This window comes from Eublepharis macularius, chromosome 8, assembly GCF_028583425.1.
Source record: "Eublepharis macularius isolate TG4126 chromosome 8, MPM_Emac_v1.0, whole genome shotgun sequence".
NCBI lineage: Eukaryota > Metazoa > Chordata > Lepidosauria > Squamata > Eublepharidae > Eublepharis > Eublepharis macularius.
Window position 1 is genome coordinate 132,243,706 of NC_072797.1, and position 17,792 is coordinate 132,261,497.

At 44.2% G+C, this 17,792-nt stretch overlaps 1 protein-coding gene across 1 annotated transcript in view; it reads right to left on the reverse strand.

Moving 5' to 3' along the window:
- The window catches only part of DNAH6 (dynein axonemal heavy chain 6), a 364,598-nt gene that overhangs the window by 181,751 nt on the left and 165,055 nt on the right, over nucleotides 1–17,792 (reverse strand). The window contains 4 exon segments of the mRNA XM_054986586.1: nucleotides 2,689–2,920; nucleotides 3,996–4,150; nucleotides 10,616–10,689; nucleotides 10,792–10,938. Of these exon segments, the coding sequence (XP_054842561.1) occupies nucleotides 2,689–2,920; nucleotides 3,996–4,150; nucleotides 10,616–10,689; nucleotides 10,792–10,938 (608 nt within the window).

Genomic DNA, 17,792 nt, shown 5'->3' on the forward strand with positions numbered 1-17,792 from the left:
ATTCCTTCCCTTAAATTTACTATATTAAACCAAATTTCCATACCCCCCCTTTTAAATTATTTTATTTTATTGGTTTTTTTCTTTTTCCTTTTTGAAAAATAAATTATTATATAACACTAATCAAAACTATACAGTGATATTTAACAAAATACAGCTTAATTTAGTTAAAATACAAGATCTTCACTTAGATAATATTTTTAATAAGTTGCACTTTCCTGTCCTCTATATTTTTTTAAAAAACCACAACTTTAATTAAACTTAGCTTAATATAATGAAATTCTTTAACAGTAAACCTGAAATGAACTGACAATAGCAAAAAGATATAAATTAACACTGCACTTCTCCTTTCTTAATTTTTATATATTTCTAACTTCTTACTTCTTACTTATATTGTTATAGCTTATCATCAGTTATAATTATCAGTTTACAGCTAAAACAAATAAAATACAACAAAATCTGCACTTTGATATTATTTAAAATACGTGGACTTTCCTATCAAAAATATTTTTAACCATGATAAATTCAATTAGGTTTAGCTTATTCTAATGATTTTTATAACAGTAAACTTAAAATAAATGTACAATGCCCAAAAGTTAAATAAAATATACTCTTCTGTTTTCTTAGCTTTTATTTTTTTCTAATTCTCCTAGTTTTTTATTAAAGTTCAAGATAAATATATACTAAGAGTTCCAACGTTACTCATTTCTTTACCCTCCCCTCCCCCGCTCTTACCCTATTTCTTTTTAGTTACTGCTTACCTATATATCTAAGAATAGCTCTTGTCTAGAGTATCAATTCTTCACTCTAGTTTGGCAAGAAAAAAAATCTCCAAAGCCTTTGAGCTATTAAAAAAAAATACCCGAGCAGTCTTAAAGGAATCGTACCCTCCCAATCCTCAGTCCTCTTGTTATACAATTTAGATATATAAAGGACTATAACAGACCCCCTTTTTATTAATAACATTTGAGCTTTTGTTTTTTGTATGTTGAAAGTTAATTATACCAAATGGGTATTTTGCTTCCTATTTGTGGTGAAGGTGATGAAGGTAATTTTCTTTTCTGACTTGCTCTATTAATTTCCATTGGAGTTTCCAGACTAAGTGAGTTCAAAAGGTCCATTCCTGTGTCCAGATCAGAGGCAGTATAGTGTTTTCCTTGAAGTATTACTAAGATCTGGTATGATTCAGCCATTTGTAGCGTATTTTTGCTTTTCTCAAAGTTTCAGTTATCGGTTTAAGTTCCTTTCTTTTTATTAAGGCTTCCTTTGGCAAATCATTGAATGTATAAATAGGTGTTTCATTGAAGGGTATTGCTCCATTTATTCTAGCTTCTTTGAAAATTTTCAAACGCAGATTATTATCAGCGATTTCAACTATTATATCTCTTGGAAAGGTTTTATTTTTTTGTTGTCTCTCCATGCCTACTCTGTATGCCTTTGTGACAAAAGGAGTAGGACTTTTTTCTATTTTTAGATATTTCATGAGCCAGGTTGAGATGATGGTCGAGAGATCTCCTTTTTGGATGAAGGATTCTTCTAGCCCTCTAATTTTGACATTCCTCTGCCATGCATTAATTTCTAGAGCTAGAATTCTTTCTTGGTGGGCATCAGCAAGGTTCTGGAGTTCTCTTATGTCTCTTTGAGACATAACACTTGCATCCAAGGATGTTTCTGCTGTCTTATTAGCAGTGCTTAGCTCTAGTTTAATTTCTGAAAGTTGTTCAGCTAGAGGTTTAATCATTTGAGACATCTGGCTTAAGATGTTTTGTTCTAGCTGAATTAATTGTGGATCAACAATAATTTCTTTAGCTCGGCTTCTGTTGTTTGGCCATCCGCCATTTTGAGTCGTTAATTGCCACTACTCCGATCTGGCGCAGGCTCTTTTGAGGCCGGAAAATAAAGCTGTACGTTCTTCAACACTTTTTTTTGAGATCTGGGTTTTTTTAATGCACTTGTTTGTGCATAATATTTGTCCGGGCACAACGTTCTAGATTATTTAAAGAGGGCTTTGGAATCAGGAGGGATGGAACTCCTCTAAAACGCGTCCATCCACGAGGGAAACGCCACATCCCCACAATTTACAAATTAAATGTATTCCCGCTTAGTAAAATAAATGTTTTTTAAATGTTAATTGTTTATTACTTTCAATCACAGCTTTATGCTGACTATAAGGTTTTACTGTTATGCTATTAAACAATTTGAACTACTGGGTTGGATCCGATCATCTGTCAGCAGACATCATAAACCTTTCTTGTGTTTCCCTTCCTGAAGCTGTCCTTTCCTACTTCAGGAATATTAATTGACAGGGTCATGGGATATGAGTGGACTGAGCTCTAGTCCCCAGATTTATACTATACTAAATTAGTATAAAATTATATTATTCAGATTGTGAGCCCTCTGGGGGGGAAAAGTGCTTTTTAAAAAAAAGCTGCTGTAAATTCCTGTAAGCACAAGGGATTAGAGTGGGATATATTGAAATAAATATTTACCAGCCTTACTGTAAACCATTTGCTGTTTCTATGACTTTTGAGTTTTAGTTATTTATTCAAATATGACTTTTTTCTGAAGCATTTTGGTTGTATAAACAAAAACAGCATAAAATAACAGCATAAAATAAAAACGCCACATTTTATTACGCAGATAACATTTTAACGGCTATGATAGTTTCATTTTTATTTTTGCTATTCATACCTGTGTGTCAGTGAAAAGGAAAACCATATCTTTGTCTTCTACTCCAGCCATTTTATATAGCTTTCTAAGGTCTTCGTGAAAGGTGTCATAATTATAGCCACGGCTTAGTTCAATCTGAAAGCATTTGTAACCACATATGTGAGAGGCAAGCCTAGTTAGGGACTGCTTGCCTGTGCCTCCTACACCCACAAGCAGGGCATTTCCCCTTTCCTGGCGAATCATCCGAGCAATTCTATGGAGGGGGAAAAAAATCAAAGTATATATTTATGTACCATTATGTACACATATATTTATGTCTCCTATAATTACTCTGAAAGCAGTTTATAATTTTAAAAAATACAGTTCACATTTAAAACTATAAAATAAACTATTGCAGCAGCAAAAAGAAGCAATAGATGTGGGGAGAGATGTTCAATCCATTTCCCCAGCCTGCTAGATGTTCCTGCTGCTTCCATTTACTTCCAAGGTACCTGTGACAACCCCCTCCCCCATGCTTGATGTGCTGCACAACACACCTTGGCCATACTGGAAGATAATTTCCCTGGGGTGCCAGGCCTGTACTCAACTGTTTTTACATCTGAAGTAACTAACATTCATGAAAGCAAGACTTCAGTTTTTCCAACTACCGTTGTTATTTACTGACATCTTGTTAAAACCAGTACAGAAGTATACCACTGTAATTGATTCAATGGTTCATATACCTCTTTGCATTCTGGAAATCCACCTTCATACCTAGAGTTGTACTAGCAGTCTCCAACTGAGGAAAAGAAGCTGCTCTAATAACGTGCAGTTTTCTTTCACTATATTGTGTTTGATTCGGGTCCAGTACCATCTTAGAGACTAACTAGATTTCCCGGTTGTGAGATTTTGAAAGTCAAAGCTCCCCTTTATCAGACTTAAATCTCAGAATCAAACTACAAGTTACATGCCCTTTCCAAACTGGGTTTGGAAAACTGCAGAATGGAGAAAGGATGAAGAGCACCTCTTCCTCATTTTGCTGTCAGCTCATTGTAACAGACTTTTGCATGCATACTTTGCCCTAAGGTTCAAACAGAAAGCATATAAAATGGAAGTTTAAATTTTGTACTCCCAGGTTTTTGTGTAAACAGTGTGGCATACAACGTTACCTGACTATAAAAATGTATACTAGGAAGGTGGGTAGAAATTTTATTTTGTATGGCAATTGGCCTTTACATATTGAAACAAAATGTATACTAAATATGGTGAAACTCTAATGAATTAATGCATCATTAAAAAATTAACAATTACCGAGATCACTATTCAATCAATAACAACGTAATATTTACCTTGAAACATGCTCTACAGCATCTTGGAAGAAAACTAGCTTCACCTCCTTAGCACTTGTAATATTATAATCATCCAGATAGTCTTGTAAAACACCCATGATCTTTTGCATGTCAATTAGCTCCTCATATACACGCTCAGCTTTATCGAGTCCAAGCTGAAAGAGATTATGGAGGAATAAATGAGATCAATGTCATCAAAAGAAATAAACATCCCAAGAGCTGCTACCTGCTAAGGAGCCTCTGCCACAGACTAACCTGGGATTTCAGTTTGCAGCTTGTGGGTGCGGCACATGGCAGCTGCCATTATTGTTGGAGCCCGATGGCTCCCAGCTGCTTCCTTTAGGCTGTGCAGGCCGTCTGCAATTCAAAACCACACCACCAGAACCTGCGAGTCCTTGCTACCTGCCTCAGAGACCACCACTGGGGCCTTATCAGGCAGGTCACGAACCAGGGTTCATAGCCCCTCCAGATCACCTTCCACACCGAGGGAATGGCAGCAGCAAAGGGCTCAGGTAAAAGTGGCATAGAGAAGGTGAAGTGCAAGACTGGCAGCACGCCACATCCCTCTAGACTCAGGTCCGGACTCAGATGGCAATACTTCCTTGCAGAACTACAGCCAAAGCAGAGCAGAGCATCCTGAGCCCCAACACCTGCTAGCAGATGCAGCTGAGCCAGATCACCCCTCAGCCTATGGGTTGGATCAACTGGTACACTTAGTGCAAGCCTTCTGTCCCAGCTCCAAGTTCTCAGCTTCCAGTTCTGACTCGAAGCCCCAAGATTCCAGCTCCCTTGCAGGCCAGTCAGCCAAACAACTGCCTCTTGAGGAGACCATCTGCCCAGACACAGGACAGTCTTCAGGCAGAGCAAGTGGTGGCGCGGACAGGAGCTGTCATCTTCTTCAAAGCTCAAACAGCCTCAACTGGACTTCTGACCCTTTGCAAAAAGAATTCCAAAGAAGCTTCCGCAGCAGCCTCCCCCTGCCCCAAGTTGTGAGCTGATAATCACTTGGGGCAGTCGGTATTCATCCAAGTCTCAAGCGACCCTTACTGTCCTTCTGCGGGACCCTCATAAGGAGGCAGCTGGGAGCTGATCACTCACACATGTTATTCTTTAAATAAAAATTTAATTTAAAAAATTTATTTTAATTTTTAAAATTTTATTAGTGCAAAAACATTAAAAACAAAAGCAAACAGGAGAGAGGAAAAAAGGAAGAAAACACCACTGGCTACAAAAACACTTGTGAAGCCCGTGTGGCGGGCTGGTTCCTCGTGGGTCCGCCGTGATATGGGCCCGACCGGGTGGCTGGCAGGTGCGGTGCTGGGCGCCGGCGGGTGGGCTCCCATGGACGCTGAGCCCCCGGGCTATGGGCTCCTGTCTGGCTAGGCCTCGGAAGGGGGCGAGCCGCCCAGGTTGCTTCACCTTGGGACAGCTATTTCCCCCAGCAGGTGGTCCCCCTTAGCAGCAGGGTGACCAGCCTCTTCCTTCCTCCTCAGCCAGGAGCCACACCTTCCTTTTATACCCTCTCCCCTCATTAGCTCCTCCCCGCCCCCTCACCCGGCCCCCAGTGCAAGGCCAATCACCTGGGCTAGGGTGGGGGCCAGCAGTCGACTCCACCTGCGCCCAGGTGTGAGCCCTCCCTGCCCCCCCGTTCCCAGTGGAGGTGCCGGCAGGGGCGGGCGTGTTGGGCAGGCCTCTTGGCCTATCCCGCCCTGCGGCCCACAGGTGGCCCCACCTCAGCTGCGCTTGGACCGGCACGGCTCTGCGTGGCTCCGCCCTCTCCCCCAGCCCAGGCGAGCCATGGCGTGCTGCTCCGCCAGGCGCCGAGTTCAGCCGCCCTCTGCTGGCCCGGAGGCTGTGCAGCGGGCAGCCGGGCGGCCCTGGGCCATCTCCGCAACCCGCCACTTCTCCGGGGCGGCAGGGCTGGTCTCTCCTGCTGCACCACCGCTGGGCCTCCTCCGCCGGCACGGCGGGCTGCTCGTCCGCCCGGGCCTTGGCTTGCCGTCTTTGGGCCTTCCCAGCTGGCGCGTTGGGCTGCTCAGCCGCCCGGGCCGTGGCCACTTCTTCTCCCCCTTCTGTTGTGCCGGCGGGCAGAGGCCCCTACCACAGGTGAGTGCCGGCGTCGGCTGGGGGTCGCGTCAGGGAGTCTGGGGGGCTTCCTCCAGGTGGGGGGAGGCCCGTCCCCGGACAACACTATTGACAAATCTATACATAGGTATCTATAAAAGCTTTCCAAATACCTAACAATAAGTCCATGCACAGTTGTCTTCAATATGCAATATGTTCAAATGTTGATAAGTTCTTCAATCCAGTGATTTACAGGTGGTGGGCTTTTGTCTTTCTAATGTTGACGTATAAGTCTTTTAGCAACTGTAAGGGCACTCAGGGTCCATTTCTGTTGACCACTGGTTAGATTCCAAGAGGCAGGCAAGTGCATTAACATCCTCAAAAATAAATGAGTTTTCTAAAAAAATTAATATGACTAACAACTGCCTCCCAACAGGGCTGAATGACTAAACTTGACGAAAGCGTATGCTTAGGAGATGCATCTTGTGAATTACACCACCAACAGGGAGCTTATAGCAGCTTCCTGGCACCTGCCAGTTTACCTTCAAGGCTCAGTTATTTGGGACAGCAATCATGTTGGCATTCTATGGAACCTTCCAGGTCAGGGAATTGGTCACCAACTCCCAGTGAGATGCCTCAGGGCAAACTCTTGGAGGTTCAGGATGTTTCAGTGGTGGGGTCTGCCTTGTCTGCCTTGTCTTGAGAAAATCCAAGACTGATGGGCAGGGGGAGTACATCTGCCTGAGAGCTGCAGCTGGCACCCTGCTGTGCTTAGTCCAGAATATAGGGCTGATGTGGCCAGGAAAAAGGAGACCTTACCCTCTGCCCTCAATGCATGGGCCCTTGACTCATTCATATAGACTACTCCCCTCTCACTAAGTTCCAGTTCACGTGCATCGTCAGGTCATGCCTGGCTACCACCAGCTTCCTTGCCAAGGAATTTGGAGCCTACTTCCAGGATTAGGACTCTCCCCTTCCCACATCCAGGCCATAAGCAAGTAGAAACCAGTGTCATATAGATCTTTCATTTGTCCTGTGTTGGGCCTTGCCACCAACTCTTCCCTTTTGTCGTCTCTGCAGATCAGTGCAAGTTGGTTTGGAACTGCATCATGTACTGGACTGGCCTCTACACATCATTGTCAGAAAGGGGAAGGCACCTGGGACTGGATGGAACCATTGTTGTCATGTGGATAGGAGTCAAAGTGATGTTTTGGGACTCATTGGTATCAGTAATACTTTGTCATGTCAGCAGTCAACAGGGACCCACAGATGGGGACCCTACTCATTCAGTTGGGGGAGAATGACCTGGGCAGCCATCAGGGCTTGGAATGAACATGGTCTATTTGGGCCAACCTAGAATTTCTTCATGGACATTTTCCTGATATGTAGCTCATGTGTTCAAACTTGCTTGAGAGATGTTTTTGGCAAGGGGTGGGGTCTGATGTGGCCAGGAAAAAGCTGGCCTGAGCTATGGGGTGCTTTGTGGAGGCAGCTGGAGAAATTGTTCCATCCTCAAAGGGTGCACCTGTCTAACTGGGGGCAAGATATTTGGCTACATGGTATTCAGGACAGGCTTCAGGGCTGGTTGCAGCTTTAGGAACTTTGGTGGGAGCTGGAGAAATGCATCACTTGCTTCTTGTGGCAGTTTTGGCATTGTGCACAGATCTTTTTTTTGGGGGGGGAACACTGCCCCAATCAGAGCATTGGACAATCTTTCTTTCTCATCCCCCTTGCTCTACACAGTCACACACTGGTTTCTTTTTTTTAGGCCATGTTAGAATATGATGGAATCCTGTGAACTGGCTTTTATGTTTACAAATATTCTTGAAAGAGGTGGATTTTTTTTTGTTCCATGAAATAGTTTACAGAACATTGGCAGCATCTTTTCTAAGCGATCCTTTCAGTCGTAAAGTTGCTGGGGATCACCCCTACACTTCTGAATGACAGACAGAATACTGACTGTCTTTTAAAGTCATTTTAGTCTCTCTTCTGTTGTTAATTATTCTAATGACTTGTGGTTGAACAGTGTTTCTCCAAATCTAAATTGAGGGAGATTAATGTGCAAACCACATTTATAGAGATTTATATCTGGCAAACAGATTTCCTGAAGTTTACCTCTCAAGGCCAAAGGGATTGATTTTGGAAAGAGTCCAATGCAAAGGAGCAAGAAAATCTTATGAACATGTTCTTCCCTTATCCCTGTGCCATGGCCATCTGCTGACCAGCTGTTTGCTTTCTGCACTGATTTCATCACTCAGCTCTGTGGCTGGTTCGGGCCATTTTCTTAAATATGACAGCTTTGTCAGAACCAGTAGACATTTCTAATTTGAGAATTCAAGTGAATGTTAAAGATCATAGTTGGCCAGCTGCAGACAAGCTCACTCCAGAAAATAACAAAAATTGAGTGTTTTAGTAAATATCAGATGGCAGGTTGCTGATTACAGTCTCAAACATGTTCTCAAACCAAGCCCTTCAGAATGAATATTTGACACAAAACTCAGTAAATCCTAATTCCTGTGAAGTTTTGAGATTATTCCGTTTTGTTGTTCCCTGGATTGGTGCCTCCCATCTTTTTTGTCTTTTTCTCTTTTTTTTTTGGCTTTTCAGAGGCCTAGGGACCACAATTCAATATCCCAGACATCCTAGGAAAGAAGGAGGATCTTATCCTATTGCAAAGCACTACTCTTATTATTTTGGGGGGTCAGTTCATCTTTAGAAACAAGATGAACAGTGTGGTATCAGCAGGGAGCACCTCTGGGTCGTCCCGTCATGCCCTGTCAGTTGTGGGGGGGCTTCTCAGACTGAAGGACTGCCAGGGGGTTACCTTACCTGATTCCCTGTGCTGACAAGAGCCCATGACCCTCAGCATCCTGGCCTGGCACCCTTGTCTCCTCCTCAGACTGGTTGTGGAGCCCTTTTTTTATACCTCTCCCTACTTTCCTTCTCAACCTCAGCTCCACCTTCCTGGGACGTGGGCCATTGGCTAGGGCCAGGAGTTTGAGCATGGCCCAGCCTATTCCCCAGCTTTATCCCCACCTGCCCTCTCTTTGGCTGCCACTGCCCCGGGATTGGGCTGCCTCTGGCTCAGAGCCCTGCCTTGGGCTCCTCCCCGCTCTTGGTGCTTCTGGCCACTCCCTGTTCCTTCCAGCCCCACTCTGCTCCCCTAGGGCTTGCCACAGCAGCTATGAAGCCATGCAGCAACTTTGGCCCTGCTGCTGGGTCCAGCACAGCTGCTGCCCAGGGAATTCCTGGCAGTACAAGCTTCTGACACCCTCTCTGAGCACGGGGAGGCCCCATCATGTGGGGCTGCTGCCCACCACCCTACTGAAGCTGGCTATTCATGCTGGGCACTTCATACTGATTCCACGAGTCTTCCCTGGGACACCCTGTAGGTGAGTGGAGCCCTTTCCCAGGGACTAGGAGGGTGATATTTGAGACCACAGCTGTGGAGCCATTGGCTTCAGGGCGGCCATTGGGTCCTACACCAAGTCCGGGGCAATCCTGGACACAGGATGACTAAAACAGTGTAGAAGCTAGTGACTATCGAAGCCATTTTTGTGGGTCAAATACACAGGCTGCTGTGGCTCCATGGATGCATCTCCAGACATGTTGTTTAGCTGCAAAACTCAACTGTGAGGGGGAGAAAGTGTGGTATGGATCAGGGTGCAGGAATGAGGAAGGAGGGATTAATTCTCCCGCCCCCTTAAATCTTCCTCAATTGGAAATCCAGGCTGTTTTAAGATCTGATCAGGAAATAGACAGGCTTTATGGAAGTATAGATCTTTCCACCCTATTGAGGCTTAAATCTACCCAGAGAGGCCATTTAAAGTCAGGGGAAAAGGTAAGACGAGTTAAGTCCCCCTTTCTTAGCTTGGCTACTCTTCTGCAGTTATTTTTTGAATCTAAAATTTACATGACTCTGACCTATTTGGAGTGGACATCTATCTTGTTTTTAATCTGATTCTGAAAACCTCCACATTAGCCTGGGTCTCTATCTTGGAACAAAGCATTTCTGCCCACAGGGATGAGAGAGGCCTCATTAATACCTGCACTTGAAGGTTATATTTTGTATGGTTCCTAAATATGCGTAGCATAACAAAGAATTTTATCTTATCTCTGGAACACCAGACTGTACCCTATAGCAGTGAACGAAATCAGAGTGTTATGTGATGACAACATAGCTGGATTTTAGAAGAAAAAGTTCCCTTGATTTTTAAGCCTGTCTGATATTAAAAGAGCACCTCTGTGATCTCATCCATAACCCGAAAATGTATATAGTTCCAAGTTTATTTATGCAGGAAAGCCTTTGTGACTTTTATTAAGTTAAATGTGTCACTTTTATAAATATATCAGAAGAATCACAGAAACGTTGGCTGTAAAACAAACACAGCCACTCCTTTTACTTTCCCTAAGTTCATAACTTTTACACAATAGGATTCATTTGCTTTACAACAGTGCACATTTCGTCTTTATACTCCAGACATACGAACAAGATTCTATAAATGTGAAATCCTAAAAGCAGCTCTTTATAATAGCTTCTGCTGTGGAACACTCACCTTTATGAAGTCCCCAAATATGATAGGTTTTGACACAAATGAATCTGGATCCACTGAGACTCCAAAATGTTTGCCTGCAAATTAAAAACTTCAGGTTAACTTGATTTGTTAAACATATATGCAATGTGTTTTTGCATGTAAGCGATAATCTATACTGATAAAGTAAGCATCCTTACTGGCCATATCAGATAACATAGAATAGAAATATTGTTTGTCTTCACTGCTGATGAGGCGGTCATGAAACACTCTCTGGCACTCATGGCAGAAGAGCCTGAATATCTGCATCTGATCTCGAACTGAACCAGAGTCACACTGCAATATGCCTGTAGTGGGAAAACACAAGAAGAAAATTGTCATGTACTCAAGAAATACTATAAAAAAATTAAATTTTCCCTTCCCCATTCTGGTCCTTGCTGCAGGCACACCTATACAGTAATGCCTCCTTTAACACTGTGGTTATGTTCCTGAAAACCGAATGCTAAGCAAAATAGCTCTCAAAGAGAACAAGATTCGAGTCCAGTAGCACCTTAAAGACCAATAAGATTAAGCTTTCAGGAGTCAAGCTCCCTTTCCTAGATACAAGGATCTTACAAAAGGAACTTGACTCTCAGAAACTTAATCTCGTGAGTCTACAAGGTGCTACTGGACTCAGATCTTGCTCTTCTACTCAGACTAATTCAGCTACCCACCTGAAACTAGCATTAAAAGAGGAACTTGAAGATGCTTGTTCTAAAAGGATGTGGCCACTGGATCATCCTTTCTTAAGTATGAATCACATATAAGGTAGCAAGTGGAGGAAGGCAAAAAACATGGTTGCACTTACCTGTAACTGTTGTTCATTGAGTGGTCTTCTGTGCAGGCACACATGGGATCTACACTTGCGCGGGACAACTACGGATGTTCCAAACCTCCAAAAGGCACGAGATACTTGCCTAGACTTTTCACGCACTTCCCCCCGCCCCCAGGCACAGCTATAAAAGGTAGGGAAAGCAGCTCTCTCCCTCAGTTCTCCAAGCTGCTGGTGCTGACGGAAGGTAAGAATAAGAGCTCACGGCAGGAAAGGAGGGAGGGATGTGTGCCTGCACGGAAGACCACTCAATGAACAACAGTTACAAGCAACCCTGTTTTCATCGTCTTGTCTTCTATGCAACCCCACATGGGAGCTTAGTGAGCTAATTTACACAGGAAGGCTTGAAGCTCTCTAATGGAAGAGACACTTCAGGATGGCCTTGACAACAGCTGTGTCCCATCTGGAGTCCATGTCAATGGCATAATGCTTGATGAATGTCAACGGCATTGGCAGAAGTTGACTAGAGGGATGATCAGTTTGAAGGCTGATGAGGTGGCTTGATCCCTCGAGGAATGAGCCCTTATTTGTAATGTAAATGGTTGCTTAGACTGTTTATAGCAAGTCTTAATGAGCCACACTACCCTTTTGAAATAGTCTGTGCAGAGACTTTCTGGCCCTTTTTGCTCCCTTTAAACGACACAAAGAGATTAGGGTTCTTTCAAAAATGAGCCATCCTGTCTAGATAGAAGCACAAGGCAGATTTAACATCCAGCATGTGAAAACTCTCTGTGTCATCTTGAGGTGTCGGAAAGAAGACGGGTAAGACAATGTCTTGGTTTATGTGAAAAGCGGGCATGACCTTTGACAGAAAGAGGAGGCATGGATGGAGAACTACCTTACCTGAGAACATCTTAATGAAAAGAGGGTCGGATCTCAAAGTTTGCAATTCACTCATCCTCCTAACCAACGTTATGGCCACCAGGAAAGCTGTTTTAGCTACCATCTTCAGGGGGCAGGTAGTTGGGAACTCTATGCATGACTGAGGAGAGAACTAAAGAGACTCCACTGGGAATAGTTCTGGACACTGGAGGATATAGGTTTGCTAGACCTCTAAGGAAGAATATGCATTCCGGATGAGCAAAAAGGAATTTTCCATTTATGTTATCATGGTAGGTGGAAATGGCCACCAAAAGGACCTTAATGGAGGAATTAGCCAAACCCTAGTCCTTTAACTGGACCAAATAATGTAGAGCAGAAAGCAATGAATTGGAAATGGGTTTTTCAGAACCTTGGATGGACTTGATGGAACTGAAGAGGTCAGGCTCAAAGAAAACGATTTCTTCCTCGTGTGACTTTTATGTCGAGGCTCTTGCATGACTTCAATGTCGACACACTTTGACTTCAGCTTAGCCTTTTTAACAGGTGGCTCTGACAGGAACCACAGTGGAACGGTGAAGATGCAGCTGGAACCAACTGGTCCTTCTGAGCTGTGTCAGGTGCCAAACATCTTGGTGGAAGCAAGAAGGCCCATTCTGGGTTCTTTATCTGCGGCATTGTGATTGGTCTGAAGAGCCCTTCAGGGCTGACTCCCAAAGAGTCGCTTTGAGTCGCAATGCCCTTTCATGGCACGCTTTCGGCATGAATTATTTGTAGACTGCACACCACACATGGCCTTCATACAGACAGAAGAGGCATTTATTGTGCTCATCCAATTGGGTCATGTTTGTCCCACAACGGGAACACTTCTTGAAGAGGGCTTTCAATGCCTTGGAACCGAAGATCCTAACTCGCATAAAGTATGACAGGATTAGAGTAGTGAAGAGGAGAGACATCCTTCTTCAGTGGTGGCAAAAGAACTGAGAGAGGGAGCTGCTCACTTTGCCTGGGAAATAAGCGCATGAAAAGGTTAGGTGAGCGTCTTGCACCTCTTGGAGCTTCACAACATCCGAGGCTTGCCTGAACATGCACAGATCCCATGTGGGACTGCATAGAAGACACAATGATTAATATTAATTCAAAAGGAATCTTTGGCTCTCAAATACATCCTTTCTCTTTTCCTCACTGCAGGGAGAAAGTAATAAGTGAAGCAAACTAGAGTATTTATTTCAAATGATATCTCTTAACTCTCAACCATCTCTGAAAGGATGTGTCAGTCCCTAGCAGCTGGGTCCCCAGGTTCTCCACAGTTAACATGTCAGGGCTTGCCGCTTGTGCCGCTAAGCGGGGCGCCGCATGCCCACCCCTGACATCAAAGGGGTGGCAGGGATACTGCAGGACCCTGCTCTGTGCGAGGAGAGGCGGTATGTGCAGGCACATCAATGCTGAAGTCTCTTGGGACTGTGACTGGCACCGAGGTCAGTTTCGAGGGCAAGCCTTTGGATCCAATGAAGCTCCCAGATCCACTGATGTTATAGGATTGGGTGTGGGTTCAGGAGTTGATTGGGCCATGCGCTCTGCCAGGGCAGATATTTTTGCTGCCAGGCTACTGGCACTAGACATGGCCTTCTCCCAAAGCATGGCCTTCAAGTGTGATATCTGATCCCCTCTTGCCTTTGGCGGCAACAACTGGCAATGCTTGCATTTCTCAACAATGTAACCCTCGCCCAAACACACCAAGCACAATGAGTGGCCATCGGTCTTGTCCCTCTTAATATTTCACTCAGCACACTTCTTAAATAATGACTTGTCCGCCATCCTGACGGTTCTCAAAGTTCAAACTGGGGGTGGGGGGGAGCACAGAAAAATGTTTGTGACTCACCACCTCTACCCCCTTAAGGGATCCACAACAGCATAGATCCTCTTAACTAAACACCAACTACTAACTATTAATAACATCTATATAGAACTATATACAATTATTTTGCCTAGACACAGGCAAATGCTAACGAATAAAGAGATAAACAGCTATAAGCAAGAACGTCTCCTTCTTGTGGCAGCGAAAAGGAAACCAGGGAAGAGGAGGGGTGACCTCCCAAAGCACATGACCATTTCAGTGCGAAAAAACAGCTCGGAGCGGTCTGTGGGGGAGGTTGCCCCCCCTAATAGCTTTAAGCTAAAGAAATCCCTGTTCCAAGTAGCTGGCCTACACAAGCACAGTTCCCAATGTGGAACTGCACAGAAGACCATATATGAACCTTAAATACACTTTTGAAGTTGGGAGAACGAAGAGAAATGAGACAAGGAACACTGCTTCTGCATCTGCAAGAAGCGGTAGCAATAGCATCCAGCCCTATAATGTCTTTTATGCCACACACTGAAAAAAGCTGTGAAAACAGGGTTGCGCTTACCTATAACTGTTGTTCATTGAGTGGTCTTCTGTGCAGGCACATATGGGACTGCGCAGGTGCAGACCAGCCATGGAGGTGAAAAGTTCAAGATTTATAGAGTTTTTCAAAGCTTTGGAGCGCTCCCCCTACCCTTGCCACGCGCCGATCTTTTCCCACCCAAACAACACGTGACTGATGGGGGGAGCACTCTTCCCTCAGTCCTCCCTTTGTCCCCATGGAGGAAACAGGCACGGTATTGCTCAGCCCACGGCGGGGGAAGGAGGGAGGGATCTGTGCCTGTACAGAAGATCATTTGATGAACAACTGTTACACGTAAGTGCAACCTTGTTTTCATCTTCGTAGTTTCTGTGCAGTCTCACATTGGGAGAATACAAAGTTCACCTACCAAAGGAAAAGGGTGTGGCCTGATCAGCAAAACAATGACTGTAATACTGCTTTTCCCACAGCCGCTTCACTCCTGGAATTGACGTCTACCGAGTAATGTCTCATGAAGGTGATAGGTGAAGACCAGGTTGCTGCTCTCTAGATATCTGGAATCAGAACTCTTCCTCGCAAGGTTGCTGAAGAAGCCTGGGCTCTGGTAGAGTGAGCCGTTATTGGAAACAGACATGGGATTCCAGACCTATCATCCCAGAGTCTTATTGCAGAGACCACCCATTTAGACAGAGTTTGTGCCAATGCTGTTCTCCCCTTATTGGGGCCAGAGAAACATATGAACAGATTCTTATCTTTGTGCATGTCCATAACCCTTTTCAAATAAAATAAAAGAGGCCTCCTCATGTCTAAAGTATGTATTGGGTGTTATTGAGGTGATATCGGGTTCAGCATGAATATGGAGAGAATAATGTCTTGTGAAAGATGAAACGATGAAACTACTTTAGGTAGGAAACTGAGGCTGAGGCGCAGAGATACTTTGTCCTTATGGAATTTTAAGAAAGGCGGATCCACAAAGAACAGCTCTTAATTCTCCCTCCCTCCTAGCTGATGTGATAACAACTAGGAATGTTGTCTTGTAAGAAATGACAGAAAAGTCTGATGTAGCTAATAGACTCAAAAGGTTTATACATCTATGCTCAGAGTACCAGAAACAAACTCCATGAGGGACGGGTGGAGTAGTAGGGGGGTACAAATTGAATAGACTCTTTAAAAAATTATTTGACAGCTCAGTAGAAAACACTGTGGAATCTTCAATCTTATCATGGAAAGCCAAGATAGGTGCCAGGTGTACCTTAAGTGATGCAACTGACAGTCTGCTATCCTTTAAATAGAATAAATACTCAAAAATATCATTCAAAAGATGATTCAGAGGAAATTTTGCAGACTCCTGCCCCAAACAACAAACCTGGCCCATTTATAAGCTTATGCTTTTCTTGTAGTTGGCTTCTTAGATGACAGGAGAACCTGGGTGACCCTAGATGACCACCCACCAGCCATGCCAGCAGGTACAGGGCCTGAACATCGTGATGGAGGCGGGGATCTACATGGATGAGGTCCTCCACTTGTGGGAGAACAAAGTGTACTCCTCTGGATAGCTGCCATAGGATGGAAAACTACAGGTTTTTGGGCCAAAATGGGGTGATCAAAACACGTTTTGTGCACTCTGCTCTCAATTTTGACACAACTCTTGTCAGGACTGGGATTGGAGAGAAGGCACAGAATAGTGCACCTTGTCAATGTATATAGAAATCAACCCCCCATGGAACCCCAGGTCTGACGCTGCTAGGGAGCAAAACTGAGGACATTTCCTGTTGTAGCAGGAAGCAAACAGGTTGATAGTTGGAAGAAACCCAAATTTGGAAGAAGGGTAAATATATTGCTGCTTGAGTGCCCATTCATGTTTGGACACAGTAGATGTGCTGAGAGCACCTGATGTTGTGCTGGATCGGCCTGCAAAAGTGTATGGCTGTGATATTGATGTTGTGCACTACAGCCCACTGTCATATTCTTGCTGTTTCTGCATTGAGGGCTAAAGATATCATTCCCCCTTGTCTGATTAAGTAGTACTGTGTTATGGTACTGTCAGTAGCCACCAACATTCTCCTTCCTTGTAGAAGAGCCGCAAAAGATAATAAGGCAAATCTAACTGTCCACAACTCAAGCAAGTTTATATGCATCTTCTTTTCCACAGAGGACCAATGCCCACTTGCAAATATACCTTGGCAGTGCTCCCTCACAACCTGATAGGGATGCATCTGAAAAAATCTGAATGTCATGTGACTGAACACCAAATTCTACTTCTACGGAGAGATTAGAGTACTGAAGCCACCAGGACATTGATTTAAGAACAGATCTGGGAATAGAAAATCTTGTCCACTGGGACATACAAGCAGGGTTGAATTTATGTAGAAACCAATTTTGCAGTGGTCTCATATGGAGCCTAGCAGAAAACACTAACACGGTAGTAGATGCCATGAGACCCCCAAAGCCTCTGGATAGAATGTGAAGTTTGCAGCATGTGAGAAGCAAATAGTTTAACCATAATCTGTATGGGATGTACTCTTTCCTCTGGAAGAAAGCCCCGGCTCCATGTGGCATCCAGGATGGCTCCGATAAAGGTGACTGTTTGGGATGGAGTTAATCTTGATTCTTCCCAATTTATTAACAGGCCGAGCAAGCACTTTGTTTTCACTTAATATCTCCCTTGGAGGCTCAGTGATTAATCAATCATTGAGATAAGAGAAGATGGTACATCCCTTCATGGAGGAGTGCGCTATGACAGAGATGCAATTTGAGAATACCCTGGTCGCAGTTGAAAGACCAAAGGGTAACACCGTGTTGGACACAGAGGTGAAATTGGTAGACGATCTCCCACCATCTCATAGGGTGATGGATCGGCAGCTATGTTGGATTCAAGGTCTAATCTGGGAGCATCTGGCTTGCCTTCCAAATTCAAAATAGGGGGTAGGTTCCAAAGAACAGGCTCCTGCAGACTGCAGACGTGCTCTTCAGACCAAGAGTTTGTGCCTCTATAGCCTGAGGTGGCATAGGCTGCATAAAAGGTTGTTGATTACATTGGCCCAATTAGGAACTGATTGCCTGGAACCATGACCCTCAACAGCATTTTCTTTATCTGGTTTGCTATGCCCCTTGTGCACCTGAT